Source organism: Staurois parvus, unplaced genomic scaffold (assembly GCF_062004578.1).
Source record: "Staurois parvus isolate SC_StPar_1 unplaced genomic scaffold, SC_StPar_1.0 ptg000570l, whole genome shotgun sequence".
Classification (NCBI taxonomy): Eukaryota; Metazoa; Chordata; class Amphibia; order Anura; family Ranidae; genus Staurois; species Staurois parvus.
The window spans coordinates 590,959-604,006 of record NW_028318366.1 but is presented as its reverse complement, the minus strand read 5'-3'; the positions used below and the strand labels follow the sequence as shown (position 1 = coordinate 604,006).

Sequence of the window (13,048 nt, the reverse complement as noted above, 5' to 3'; positions counted from 1 at the left end):
ATTGGAGGTGAATGGGGGAATCCTCCCCGCTGCACTCTTGTATTCTGAAAATGGGGGGACTCCTCTGCTCTCAGAATACACGGATCAGCACTGAAGCTATTGGCTGCAGCCGATGGGGGAGTGGCTTTTATCCGGCAGTGGCCACACATGGATGGAAATGTGAGCGATCCCTGCTGAACCAGCTGAATTTCCATGGATCTATGGTCACCTTCAGGGACTTCCTCCCCTCCCCCTCATCTCCTTCATGATGGAAGTCATGCTGAGATCATCTCCCATTGGCTGAGCAATATTCTCATTTGTCTCTCAGCTCCTTCTTGCTATTCCTCGTCCTGCCTGTTGTTTCCTTGGATTGATTTTCTGTGTAGTGACCCCGGCTTGGTCTCTTGGATGCGCTCGTCTGTTGCTTGCCCTGACCTTTCTCCTGATTCCTGGATCTCCTCCTCATCTCTCCTCCATATCCTCTTACACAGCTTTTCTCCACACCTGCAGTGACCCTGGGGGGTGGAAACATCACACTGACCTCACAGCTCCTCCCCCCAATGTCCCTCCATCCAGAGTCAGAATCCTATGACATCACACTGACCTCACAGCTCCTCCTCCCAATGTACCTCCATCCGGAATCAGAGAATCCAATGACATCACACTGACCTCACAGCTCCTCCTCCCAATGTCCCTCCATCCAGAGTCAGAGAATCCTATGACGTCACACTGACCTCACAGCTCCTCCTCCCAATTTCCCTCCATCCAGAGTCAGAGAACCCTATGACATCACACTGACCTCACAGCTCCTCCCCCCAATGTCCCTCCATCCAGAGTCTATATGTCCTATGACATCACACTGACCTCACAGCTCCTCCTCCCAATGTCCCTCCATCCAGAGTCAGAGAATCCTATGACATCACACTGAGCTCACAGCTCCTCCCCCCAATGTCCCTCCATCCAGAGTCTATATGTCCTATGACATCACACTGACCTCACAGCTCCTCCTCCCAATGTCCCTCCATCTAGAGTCAGAGAATCCTATGACATCACACCGACCTCACAGCTCCTCCTCCCAATGTCCCTCCATCCAAAGTCAGAGAATCCTATGACATCACACCGACCTCACAGCTCCTCCCCCAATGTCCTCCATCCAGAGTCAGAGAATCCTATGACATCACACTGACCTCACAGCTCCTCCTCCTAATGTTCCTCCATCTGGCTTTTTTCTGATGCTCTTAGGATGTGGGGCCCCTTGGTATCCTCACATGTAAAGTGGGACTGTTGGTCAGAATGGTGCAACAAGCCTATACCCTGCGTAGTGTGGGGGTCCTGTGGGGGGAATTATACCTCAGCCTGAAGTGGGGCTTTAATAAAATGGAGACCTGAATGGAGAGGTGAGGAGGATTCTGGGAATATCATTTGATGTGACTATTTGTGTTCAGATGTAGAGTTTTCCTCCTGTGAAGTCTGGAGATCATATGACATCACATTGCCTCCACCTCCCTCCCTGATAGAAGAGAGAAAGAAGAAGAAGATTCTAGAAGTCACCAGAGAGATCACTGAGCTGCTGACAGGAGAGGTGAGCGGTGCCGGGAATTCTGGGACATTCTCCAGTAACAGACAAGGGATGTGTCTGGATGGTGACTGTATCATTGTGTGTGTCAGGTTCCTATAAGGTGTCAGGGTGTCACTGTCTATTTCTCCATGGAGGAGTGGGAGTATTTAGAAGGACACAAGGATCTCTACAAGGACGTCATGATGGACAATCAGCCGCCCCTCACATCACCGGGTAAGAGGAGACTTTATTGTAAAGGAGAGAGCAGTACGGAGGATCCACCTAGATCCCCCATCATCTGATAAACACATAGAAACAATGGATTCAGTCAGTGTGTGTGTTTCCTACAGATGGATCCAGTCATGGGAACCCACCAGAGAGATGTCCCCGTCCTCTGTATTCCCGGGATTCCACACAGGAAGGTCACACCATCCCTCACCATCATCAGGTAGATGATGACAATTATTGGTAGTTGTGATTTATACACAGCATGTTTGTTACAATGAATGTTTTATTATATCTTTCAGAGTGGAATCCTCGGGGATGAGAATATTGATGTTAAAGAAGAGTATAAAGAGGAGGATGAGGAGTATGGAGTGATGGAGGAGTTTTCAGAAGGACACAAGGATATGATGGAGCCACCTAATACCAGGAACCCACCAGAGAGATGTCCCCGTCCTCTGTATTCCCGGGATTCCACACAGGAAGGTCACACCATCCCTCACCATCATCAGGTAGATGATTGACAATTATTGGTAGTTGTTATTTATACTGTGAAGTGAATACAAAGAGCGCACCAACCTTGCGCATTACCTCAGTAAGCCAAAATGTATTAATTACAGAATAATACTCACAAACACGGAAGTATATCATGTAAGTCCTCAAAGGGACTAAGGATAAAAGCAGCCTGCGCGAGTCCCATCAGAGGAGTGGACACTCAGGAACAGCTGATGCGTTTCGAAGGGCAAACCTTCATCATCAGAGCTTCTGTTCCCTGAGTGTCCACTCCTCTGATAGGACTCCTGCAGGCTGCTTTTATCCTTAGTCCCTTTGAGGACTTACAGTGGGGCAAAAAAGTATTTATTCAGCCACCAATTGTGCAAGTTCTCCCACTTACAAAGATGAGAGAGGCCTGTAATTGGCATCATAGGGAGACCTCAACTATGAGAGACAAAATGAGAAAACAAATCCAGACAATCACATTGGCTGATCTGGAAAGAATTTATTTGCAATTTATGGTGGAAAATAAGTATTTGGTCACCTACAAACAAGCAAGATTTCTGGCTCTCACAGACCTGTACCTTCTTGTTTAAGAGGCTCCTCTGTCCTGCACTCATTACCTGTATCAATGGCACCTGTTTGAACTTGTTATCAGTATAAAACAGCAATCACGGAGGTTGCCGGGGGCACGCAGGAGAGCGCGATCAGGGAGGACGTCATATGATGCCCACCCAGAACTGTCCAGTCGCAGTGTACCCATCATTCGGCTATCTGCGGTCAGCAAGTCGTTAATACGCATGCAGCATTTTGCCTATATAAAGCCCTATGTCACGTCATGGCGTCAATGGTATCTTCCTCTGATGAAGTGCGTGCACATGTAACTCGTAAGGAGGAGCCAGGACGTCATGACGCTACGCCGCCGGAGCCACGTGGAGGCCCGGCGGCCATCTGTGACTCTGGAGGGTTAGTTCATCTCTGCAATAAATATTATATTTGAATTACTACACTATGGGCACCCTTCCCTGACTCCTTTTGAGGAGTATTTATTTGCAGAGCCCACTTGTGTGATCCAGTTGCCTTCCCATCCTTATCCAGAGAAGGAAGTTATCCTGTAAGTAGGCAGCCTCTCCTACCTATCCCTTAAAGGGACCTATGGTTACCTGGATCCATGTAATCTGTTACTGGGCATTGCTGACCACAACCCTGAGGGAGGACCATCTAAGCCCTGACCACACCTTTATCTGATGAGGACACCCTGAATATGATACTTACTGCGTATAACTATTACAAATCTGGTGAGTGCGTAATGCTGCCATATTTCTCAGAGCACCACCACAAATTATAACCAGTCACCTGGCACCTTATAGTCACATAGACTGTCATTTATATTGAACTTTTATTATCAGTTTGTTGTCTAATAACTCCTTTTCATGTGATTTATACACAGCATGTTTGTTACAATGAATGTTTTATTATATCTTTCAGAGTGGAATCCTCGGGGATGATAATATTGATGTTAAAGAAGAGTATAAAGAGGAGGATGAGGAGTATGGAGTGATGGAGGAGTTTTCAGAAGGACACAAGGATATGATGGAGCCACCTAATACCAGGAACCCACCAGAGAGATGTCCCCGTCCTCTGTATTCCCGGGATTCCACACAGGAAGGTCACACCATCCCTCACTATTACAAGGTTGGTGGGATGGAGCATCTAGAACATGGACTCATGAAGACAATGTGTGGATGTTTATGTGACCTTACATTTTACAGATGATATTTTCTCTCATTTCCTTGATTTAGAGTGGAGATCCAATCGATATAGAATTTGAGGTTAAAGCAGAAGAAGAAGAGGCGTATGTGAGGGATGATCAGCAGTCTATGGAGGAGGATGGAATAACGGGGACATTTATAGAGGAGGACACTCCTACAGAGATCAGCACAGGTGGGTCATGAACACTAAATCCATTCCTCCACCCATACTGCTCACTGATTGGTCCAGAGTAGGGCGGGGACTGGGTGATATCAGCCTGTAATCCCCTGGTCACTTTCCTGAGCTGTGTTCCCCGTCCTGTATTCCTGGATTTCTCTCGGATAATCTTCCTTCTCTGTGCTGCAGACACAATTTATGTATCTAGACTGGATTTATGGAGGTTCTGGGGTTCAGCTGGCAGCAAAATGATGATTTTTACCATAGACGTTACTAGACCTAGGCACCTGGGACATGTGATTTGGGTCTTCTGCCCCATTTCCGGGTCTAGTAAGATCTCTGACCACACAATTCTCCAAGGGTTCCTTGCTCTGTTATTTCCTGGCTGTGCCGGGTGGAGGGATATGTCTGTAGTGTCTCAGACCCAAGTCACTGAGTGCAGTCTCAGGAGATGGGAGGCAGCGGTGTGGGATCTCTGCAACTTGTCTACAGTAAACATTTAATGTTCCTCTGATTACTGAATACCAATATTATGAGTCCTGACCCTTACACTGTATAATTTATATTGTACATTACATACTCCTGACCCCTGCACTATATACTCTGTGCTGTACATTATATACTCCTGACCCCTGCACTATATGCTCTATGTTGTACATTACATACTCCTGACCCCTGCACTATATACTCTATGTTGTACATTACATACTCCTGACCCCTGCACTATATACTCTATGTTGTACATTCCATACTCCTGACCCCCGCACTATATACTCCATGTTGTACATTACATCCTCCTGACCCCTGCACTATATACTCTATGTTGTACATTCCATACTCCTGACCCCCGCACTATATACTCCATGTTGTACATTACATACTCCTGACCCCTGCACTATATACTCTGTGTTGTACATTACATACTCCTGACCCCTGCCCTATATACTCTATGTTGTACATTCCATAGTCCTGACCCCTGCACTATATACTCTGTTGTACATTACATACTCCTGATCCCTGCACTATATACTCTATGTTGTACATTACATACTCCTGACCCCTGCACTATATACTCTATGTTGTACATTACATACTCCTGACCCCTGCACTATATACTCTATGTTGTACATTACATAGTCCTGACTTCTGCTCTCCCCCCTCCCCCCACTGCTATATATACACATAATACGGATCCTCTTTTGTTGCACCCATTTCCTCCTAGCTGGACATTTTATATCGGATGATGTGATTGGAGCACAGACTTTTACATGGTGATAATAATGTGATAACATCCTCCAACTTTGGACCCTTAAACAGAAAGTGATAATGAGGGAGGAGTCAATACCACAATGATGGTGGTCTTCAGGATCAGTCCAGTCTTCATCTTGGTTGTTCTCCCCCCATCCTCACTCTCTGACCTCTGGTGGGGCTCAGCCCCGCTGTTCTTCATGACTAAATCATGGACTAAATAAGGAAGTGCAGTACGTCTTGTGTTGGGAAGATGGCGATGAGTGATAGAGGGGGTGGGGACCCTCGTCCTATAATCCCCTCATCACTGTCCCTCCTATAAAAGACAGTTCTGGTTGTTTCCTCACTCTCTGACTAAGGTCCATGAATAAAGAAATGACCTGGTAGGAGATCAGAGGAGCCATTTCCTAGTTCCCTTGAGGGTGGAATTGTAAGCTCCTCAGAGACCAAGCTGCCTGATGTGGGCGGTGTCCTGGTTTGGGGGAACCAATCAGCTCCTGTCTAGTAATCCTCTTTGTCTTTGTATTTTAGTCCATGGCCGGGAGATGAGGAAAACCTCCGAGGATTGTCTCACTTTGTCTCCAGACTGGAAAGTAGAAGATGAGGACGTCACACAGTATAGTCCAGGAGAAAACCCGGCTCCCTCCAATGTCCATCCGGCACCACCCAGTGTAGATGGACCATCGGATTCCTCGTATCCTGAGAAACCTCAGACTGTGCGGGACCGGGCCGGCCTTCCAACAGGGAAGCGCTTCTCCTGTACTGAGTGTGGGAAATGTTTCAACTTTAAATCCAATCTTAGTAGGCATAAAAGATCTCACACGGGGGAGAAGCCATATTCCTGTCCTGAGTGTGGGAAATGTTTTTCAGATAAGTACAGTCTGCGCACACATCAGAGATCTCACATGGGGGAAAAGCCGTGTTCCTGTCCTGAGTGTGGGAAATGTTTTTCAGATAAGTCCAGTCTGCACACACATCAGAGATCTCACACGGGGGAAAAGCCGTTTTCCTGTCCTGAGTGTAGGAAATGTTTTTCACAGAAGTCTAATCTTCATAGTCATCAGAGATCTCACACGGGGGAGAAGCCGTATTCCTGCTCTGAGTGTGGGAAATGTTTTTCACAGAAGTCCGATCTTTACAGACATCAGAGATCTCACACGGGGGAGAAGCCATATTCCTGTCCTGAGTGTGGGAAATGTTTTTCAGTGAAATCCAGTCTTTCCAAACATCAGAGATCTCACACGGGGGAAAAGCCGTATTCCTGTCCTGAGTGCCGGAAATGTTTTTCAGATAAGTCTAGTCTGCACACACATCAGAGATCTGTCATGGGGGAACAGCCGTATTCCTGTCCTGAGTGTGGGAAATGTTTTTCACAAAAGTCCCATCTTTTCAGACATCAGAGATCTCACACGGGGAAGAAGCCGTATTCCTGCCCTGAGTGTGGGAAATGTTTTTCACAGAAGTCCCATCTTTTCAGACATCAGAGATCTCACACAGGGGAGAAGCCATATTCCTGTCCTGAGTGTGGGAAATGTTTTTCACAGAAGTCCAGTCTTTCCAAACATCAGAGATCTCACACGGGGGAGAAGCCATATTCCTGTCCTGAGTGTTGGAAATGTTTTTCACAGAATTCTCATCTTTCCAAACATCAGAAATCTCACATGGGGGAGAAGCCACTTTCCTGTCCTGAGTGAGGGAAATGTTCCTCAGTGAAGTCCTGTCTTCCTGTACATAAGGGGTCCCACACAACCCTGGAGGTGTATTAGTGCCCTGAGTGCGGGAAATGTCTTCTAGATGAACGTTGCTGGACATCCCAGCTCTCGTGTGGGGAAGAAGCACACCCTGATATACACCTCAGATATACTCCATGGCTGATCTTCATCATGGAAGAAACAGTTCATGAGGAGATCAGAGGTCCCCAAAGACATGGATGAAGTGTGGGACCGGGTTGGCAATTGATAGCAGGAGAAGAATAAAAATAGTCCTTCCCTAGAAAATAAAAAAAGAGTCCTTCCCTAGAGCACTGGGCTGACTTCTCATTGGGGTGCAGCCTATATACTAGAGATGATTTGCACCTATATGGAAGGGGGTCTGCTGTGCTGGGGGAGGGGTTTATTGGAAGACTGGAGGAGTATATAAACTAGGATGGAGGGGAGGGAGAATTCAATTATAACGGGGTAGACAGATCAGACAGGTCAGTACTTATTGGGGGGTGGAATGGGGAAAGATGGGGGAGGGCTATGACAGATGATAAGAAGGTTCCCATGTTACAACCAGTGGAATTGGTACCATTTGTATGAAAATAAAAAATACACAAAATCCATGTGAACAAGGTGTCAGAGAATGGACAAGGTGTCAGTGAATGGAGAAGGTGTTGGTGAATTAACAAGGTGTCGGTGAATGAACAAGGTGTCGGTGAATGAACAAGGTGTTGGTGAATTAACAAGGTGTCGGTGAATGAATAAGGTGTCAGTGAGTGAACAAGGTGTCGGTGAATGAACAAGGTGTCAGTGAGTGAACAAGGTGTCAGTGAGTGAACAAGGTGTCGGTGAATGAACAAGGTGTCAGTGAGTGAACAAGGTGTCAGTGAGTGAACAAGGTGTCAGTGAATGGACAAGGTGTTGGTGAACAGAAAAGGCATCAGTGAACAGACAAGGCGTCGGTGAATGGACGAGGCGTCAGTGAACGAACAAGGTGTCAGTGAATGGAAGTGTTTGTTCCCCAATGCCAGAAGTGTGCCCAGCACAATAGGTGAGTTGGAAGGTTTGGTGCATTTGTAAATCCTAGTTTTCTACATAAAGACTAATTCTTCTGGTATAACTTTAATATACAAGTAGATGAAGATTTTTAGAATAACAACTTTTCATATTAGTTTTTTTCTCCCCAGTTTAATAGGTTAATCATTCATATTTGGACAACTTTTCTGTTACTTCGGAAGGAGAAAAATAATCATTACCTTAATAATAACAATGTAAATAGATTTATTCATCTGAAACATTCCAGCATTTGTGATTTCCATCCATGTTTGGTCACTAATTTGGCTAAACAAAATATATACAGTTGTGTTCACAATAATAGCAGTGTGATGAGAAAAGTGACTAAAGCTGCAAATCCTTCTAATCCTTTTATTTCCATCCACACAAATGCATTGGGAACACGACACATTCTATTCCAAATCACAACATGAAGAAAAATACATCAAATTTGTGTTGTTCCTCTAAAAAAATGGAAGAAAAGTGAATATTAGACTGTTCAAAAAAATGGCCGTGTTTGTATTCTTCTTTACAAACTCCAACATTCACTATATAAACTGAGAAATGTTTGAAGATTTTGCTTTCCTTTGAATGACTTCATGAATATTTGGTTGTAGTCGCACTGTTTCTGAGAACTGCTGTACATCTGTGTTGCATGGAGTCACCCAACTTCTGGCCCCTGTGATCAGGTATTCCAGCCCAGGATGATTGGACCACATTCCACAGTTCTTCTCTATTTCTTGGTTTGGCCTCAGAAACGGCATTTTTGATGTCACCCCACAAGTTTTCTATTGGATGAAGATCCGGGGATTGGGCTGGCCACTCCATAACGTCCATCTTGTTGGTCTGGAACCAAGATGTTGCATGTTTACTGGTGTGTTTGGGGTCGTTGTCTTGTTGGAACACCCATTTCAAGGGCATTTCCTCTTCAGCATAAGGCAGCATGACCTTGTGATGGATTTGGTAAAATGCCTATTTCGTTTCCTACTGAATATATATATATATATACGCTATTTCTATAAGTTTTATAAATATTTACTTTTATACTTTAATACATATGTTGTGTGAATATTTTCTGCCTGCTGGGCTTTGTGGTACTATAAGAAATCCTTGCTTAAGAAATGTCTGCTCACACACACAGACCCCCTCCCACCGTGTGATTTGGAAGACAAAAGAATGTTTTCCTATAAGATAAGACTGAAGAAGATCACACCTATACCATGACGGAGATTGTTTTCGTGTGGAAATGACCAATCAAAGACTAATATAATGCTTATGCTGTTGTCACATGACTCTTGCATAATTCTGCATATATAAGCTCACTTTCTCATAATAAACTAGAAGTGTTCATAGACTGAACTTGTGTGTCAGCGTGAGTCTCTTCCAGTGTGCGCACATTCCAAAGCTAGCGTCATAAATTAGGACAGGAACAGATAAGCACTGGACATATTTAGTCCTCTACTAAATCAATATGAAGGATGGGACATTCTGGGTAGTCTGTCTCTCTCTGACAAGAAGGACGGGACATTCTGGGTAGTCTGTCTCTCTCTGATATGAAGGACGGGACATTCTGGGTAGTCTGTCTCTCTCTGATATGAAGGATGGGACATTCTGGGTAGTCTGTCTCTCTCTGACATGAAGGACGGGACATTCTGGGTAGTCTGTCTCTCTCTCTGATATGAAGGAGGGGACATTCTGGGTAGTCTGTCTCTCTCTCTCTGATATGAAGGAGGGGACATTCTGGGTAGTCTGTCTCTCTTGGTCTCTGATATGAAGGACGGGACACTCTGGGTAGTCTGTCTCTCACTCTGATATGTAGGACGGGACATTCTGCGTAGTCTGCCTCTCTCTGATATGAAGGACGGGACATTCTGGGTAGTCTGTCTCTCTCTCTGATATGAAGGGTGTGACATTCTGCGTAGTCTGCCTCTCTCTGATATGAAGGACGGGACATTCTGGGTAGTCTGTCTCTCTGATATGATGGACAGGACATTCTGGGTAGTCTGTCTCTCTCTCTCTGATATGAAGGAGGGGACATTCTGGGTAGTCTGTCTCTCTTGGTCTCTGATATGAAGGACGGGACACTCTGGGTAGTCTGTCTCTCACTCTGATATGTAGGACGGGACATTCTGCGTAGTCTGCCTCTCTCTGATATGAAGGACGGGACATTCTGGGTAGTCTGTCTCTCTCTCTGATATGAAGGGTGTGACATTCTGCGTAGTCTGCCTCTCTCTGATATGAAGGACGGGACATTCTGGGTAGTCTGTCTCTCTGATATGATGGACAGGACATTCTGGGTAGTCTGTCTCTCTCTGATATGAAGGATGGGACATTCTAGGTAGTTTGTCTCTCTCTGATATGAAGGGTGGGACATTCTGGGTAGTCTGTCTCTGTCTGATATGAAGGACAGGACATTCCGGGTAGTCTGTCTCTCTCTGATATGAAGGATGGGACATTCTGGGTAGTCTGTCTCTGTCTCTGATATGAAGGGTGGTACATTCTGGGTAGTCTTTCTCTCTCTGATAGGAAGGACGGGATATTCTGGGTAGTCTGTCTCTGTCTCTGATATGAAGGACGGGACATTCTGGGTAGTCTGTCTCTCTCTGATATGAAGGACGGGACATTCTGGGTAGTCTGTCTCTGTCTCTGATATGAAGGATCGCTTCTCGGCCTTTTGGCTAAGATCAAGTGCAGTTTCGGCTCCTTGATTCTTGGCCAGAAGGTGCCTGGGGTACCCGAAGGTCGGCCTTGGGGGGAGCGTCCCTTTTTGGAGGCCCCCCCCTTGCTGCTATTGGCCTAAGGCTTAGTCCCCAGGCAACGAGTTGCGATCGCCCCCACCAGTCTCCCTAGGGTGACTGGTGGTGGGTTGGCGGTAGGCGGACTGCAGGTATGGCGTCAGGTGCTCCGGATGCACCTAATACCTTGAGGCTGGTGGTGGCCGAGCCTAGAAGACGGAATGTCGGTTTGTACTTCATTCAGAAGGAATTGATTGAAGACTGTCTAGGTATGGCGAGAGAATCTATCTTTTGCGTGCAATGTTTCCCCAGTACTGGCTTGTATGATGTTACATTCTGGAAGAGGGAAGATTTGCAGACAGTGTTGCTACGGATGGGCGAGAAGGAAGGTGAGGACATACTGGAAGGTATCATGGTTATGAGCAGTGAGACAAAGGTACGGGTGCCAATAACTGTTCATATGTTTATCCCCTTTGTGAGAGATGAGGAGATTCGGGCTTTCCTCATGCGTTACTGCGTGTCTGTGTCAGCAGGTGTGAAACAGACTAATGTGCTGGGCACATTTAATGGGCATTGGAAGTTCTGGGTGATCTTTAAGCCTGACTTGGGGGGTGCAGGAGGCGTGTGCCACCCCCCTCAGACCTTCTCCATTGGCAGTAATAGGGGATACTTATGGTATCCAGGGCAACCCTGATTCTGCAGGCAGTGCTTTGCCTTCGGTCATACCAAGGACCAGTGCGAGGCCGGGCTGGTGTGTCGCAATTGCTTTAAACAGGGACACAGGACATCCGATTGTACGGAGAGAAGGAAATGCCACTTATGTGGCAGTTGTGACCACTTGGCAAGGCAGTGTCCCAAGGTGCCAAAAACCACAGCGGAGGTGGTTGAGGTAGAGGGCAGAAGAACTGAGCCGGAGACACTGTCTTATGCGGATGTGACAAAGGGGGCGGCCCCTTGACAAAATCAAACCATCCTAGAGGGGACCGAAAGGCTGCCTGAGCAAGAGGTGGGGCGAACTGATGTTTGCCTACCTACGGAGGGTGAGCCAGGTCCCCCCCCTGTGGAGGCCGGAGGCTTAGAGGGGGCTTCTCCTGGGATAGAGGAGGATGTCCCTGAGAGCTTGATGGCGGAGGGGGAAGTGTTGAAGGATGTGGAGGAGACGGATGAGGAGGAGGTCGCCAAGATGGAGGTGGAGCAACTCTCCTTAAAAAGGAAAATGGAGGCCGCGGGGCCTGTCGCTCCTTCTCAGGAGATTGAGGAATTTCCAGATAGCCCGGCCTCAGGAGTGTCAGAGATGGCGATCGAGTCCGACTCATCGCAGGCCTATGCTAGCACTGGTCAGGTAGCCTGTTTGCAGGAGGTAATGGGGTATGGGAAGACGGAGCCTAAGGAGAAGGTCAAAAAACAGAGGCTGAGAGATTAGACATGCCCGGTGTTAGGTCGGAGGAGGGGCCCAGGACTCGAAGCGCAAAAGCCAGAGGGAAAGCAAGCAAGAGATGACAAGAAGTATGATCCTTTCCACACATAAGACATGCAACTACGGCTATCCTCTTTGAACGTGAGAAGCATCGGATCGGTACACAGGAGAGTGGCAATTTTTCAAATTTTTGCCAGGTACCATACAGATATCCGTTGCGTGCAGGACTGCAACATGCAAGAGGAGCCGTCGGTTGCAAAATGGAACTATGGGGAAGCTATATGGTCCTTGGATCAAAAAAAATCTAGTGGTGTTGGGATTTTGTTTAAAAATTCAAAACTAAAAATTCTAAGGAAGGTGGAGGTGGAGGTGGGAAGGTGTTTAGTAGTTTTCTGTGAATATGGGGGGGTTATGTTTAAAATTTTTTGTGTTTATGCACCTACTGATGGGAAAGGGAGGGTAGAGTTATTCTGTAAAATGAAGTTGTTTTTGGGAGGGAGGGACCCGACTATAATTTTGGGGGATTTTAATTGTATATTGCATGCGGATGATAGGTGTGGGGGTGGAAGTGGTGGCGGTGTAGATAAATCGGGGAAGGATTTAGGGGATATTCTAAAAAGTTTTGGATTAAGGGATGTAGGTGAGGGAGGGGGGTGTAAATATTTTTCGGATAGGGGGAAATTGTCTAAAAATTTAGGAGTGGGGTCCTATG

General features: G+C 46.4%; 1 protein-coding gene across 1 annotated transcript in view; it reads left to right on the top strand.

The window, feature by feature from the left end:
• Nucleotides 1–3,092: 3,092 nt before the first annotated feature.
• Nucleotides 3,093–13,048, top strand: part of LOC149450578 (uncharacterized) — a 45,161-nt gene continuing 35,205 nt past the window's right edge. The window contains exons 1-4 of the mRNA XM_089691703.1: nucleotides 3,093–3,141; nucleotides 5,963–7,101; nucleotides 11,263–11,452; nucleotides 11,897–12,279. Of these exons, the coding sequence (XP_089547829.1) occupies nucleotides 3,093–3,141; nucleotides 5,963–7,101; nucleotides 11,263–11,452; nucleotides 11,897–12,279 (1,761 nt within the window). The remainder of the gene's footprint in view (nucleotides 3,142–5,962; nucleotides 7,102–11,262; nucleotides 11,453–11,896; nucleotides 12,280–13,048) is intronic.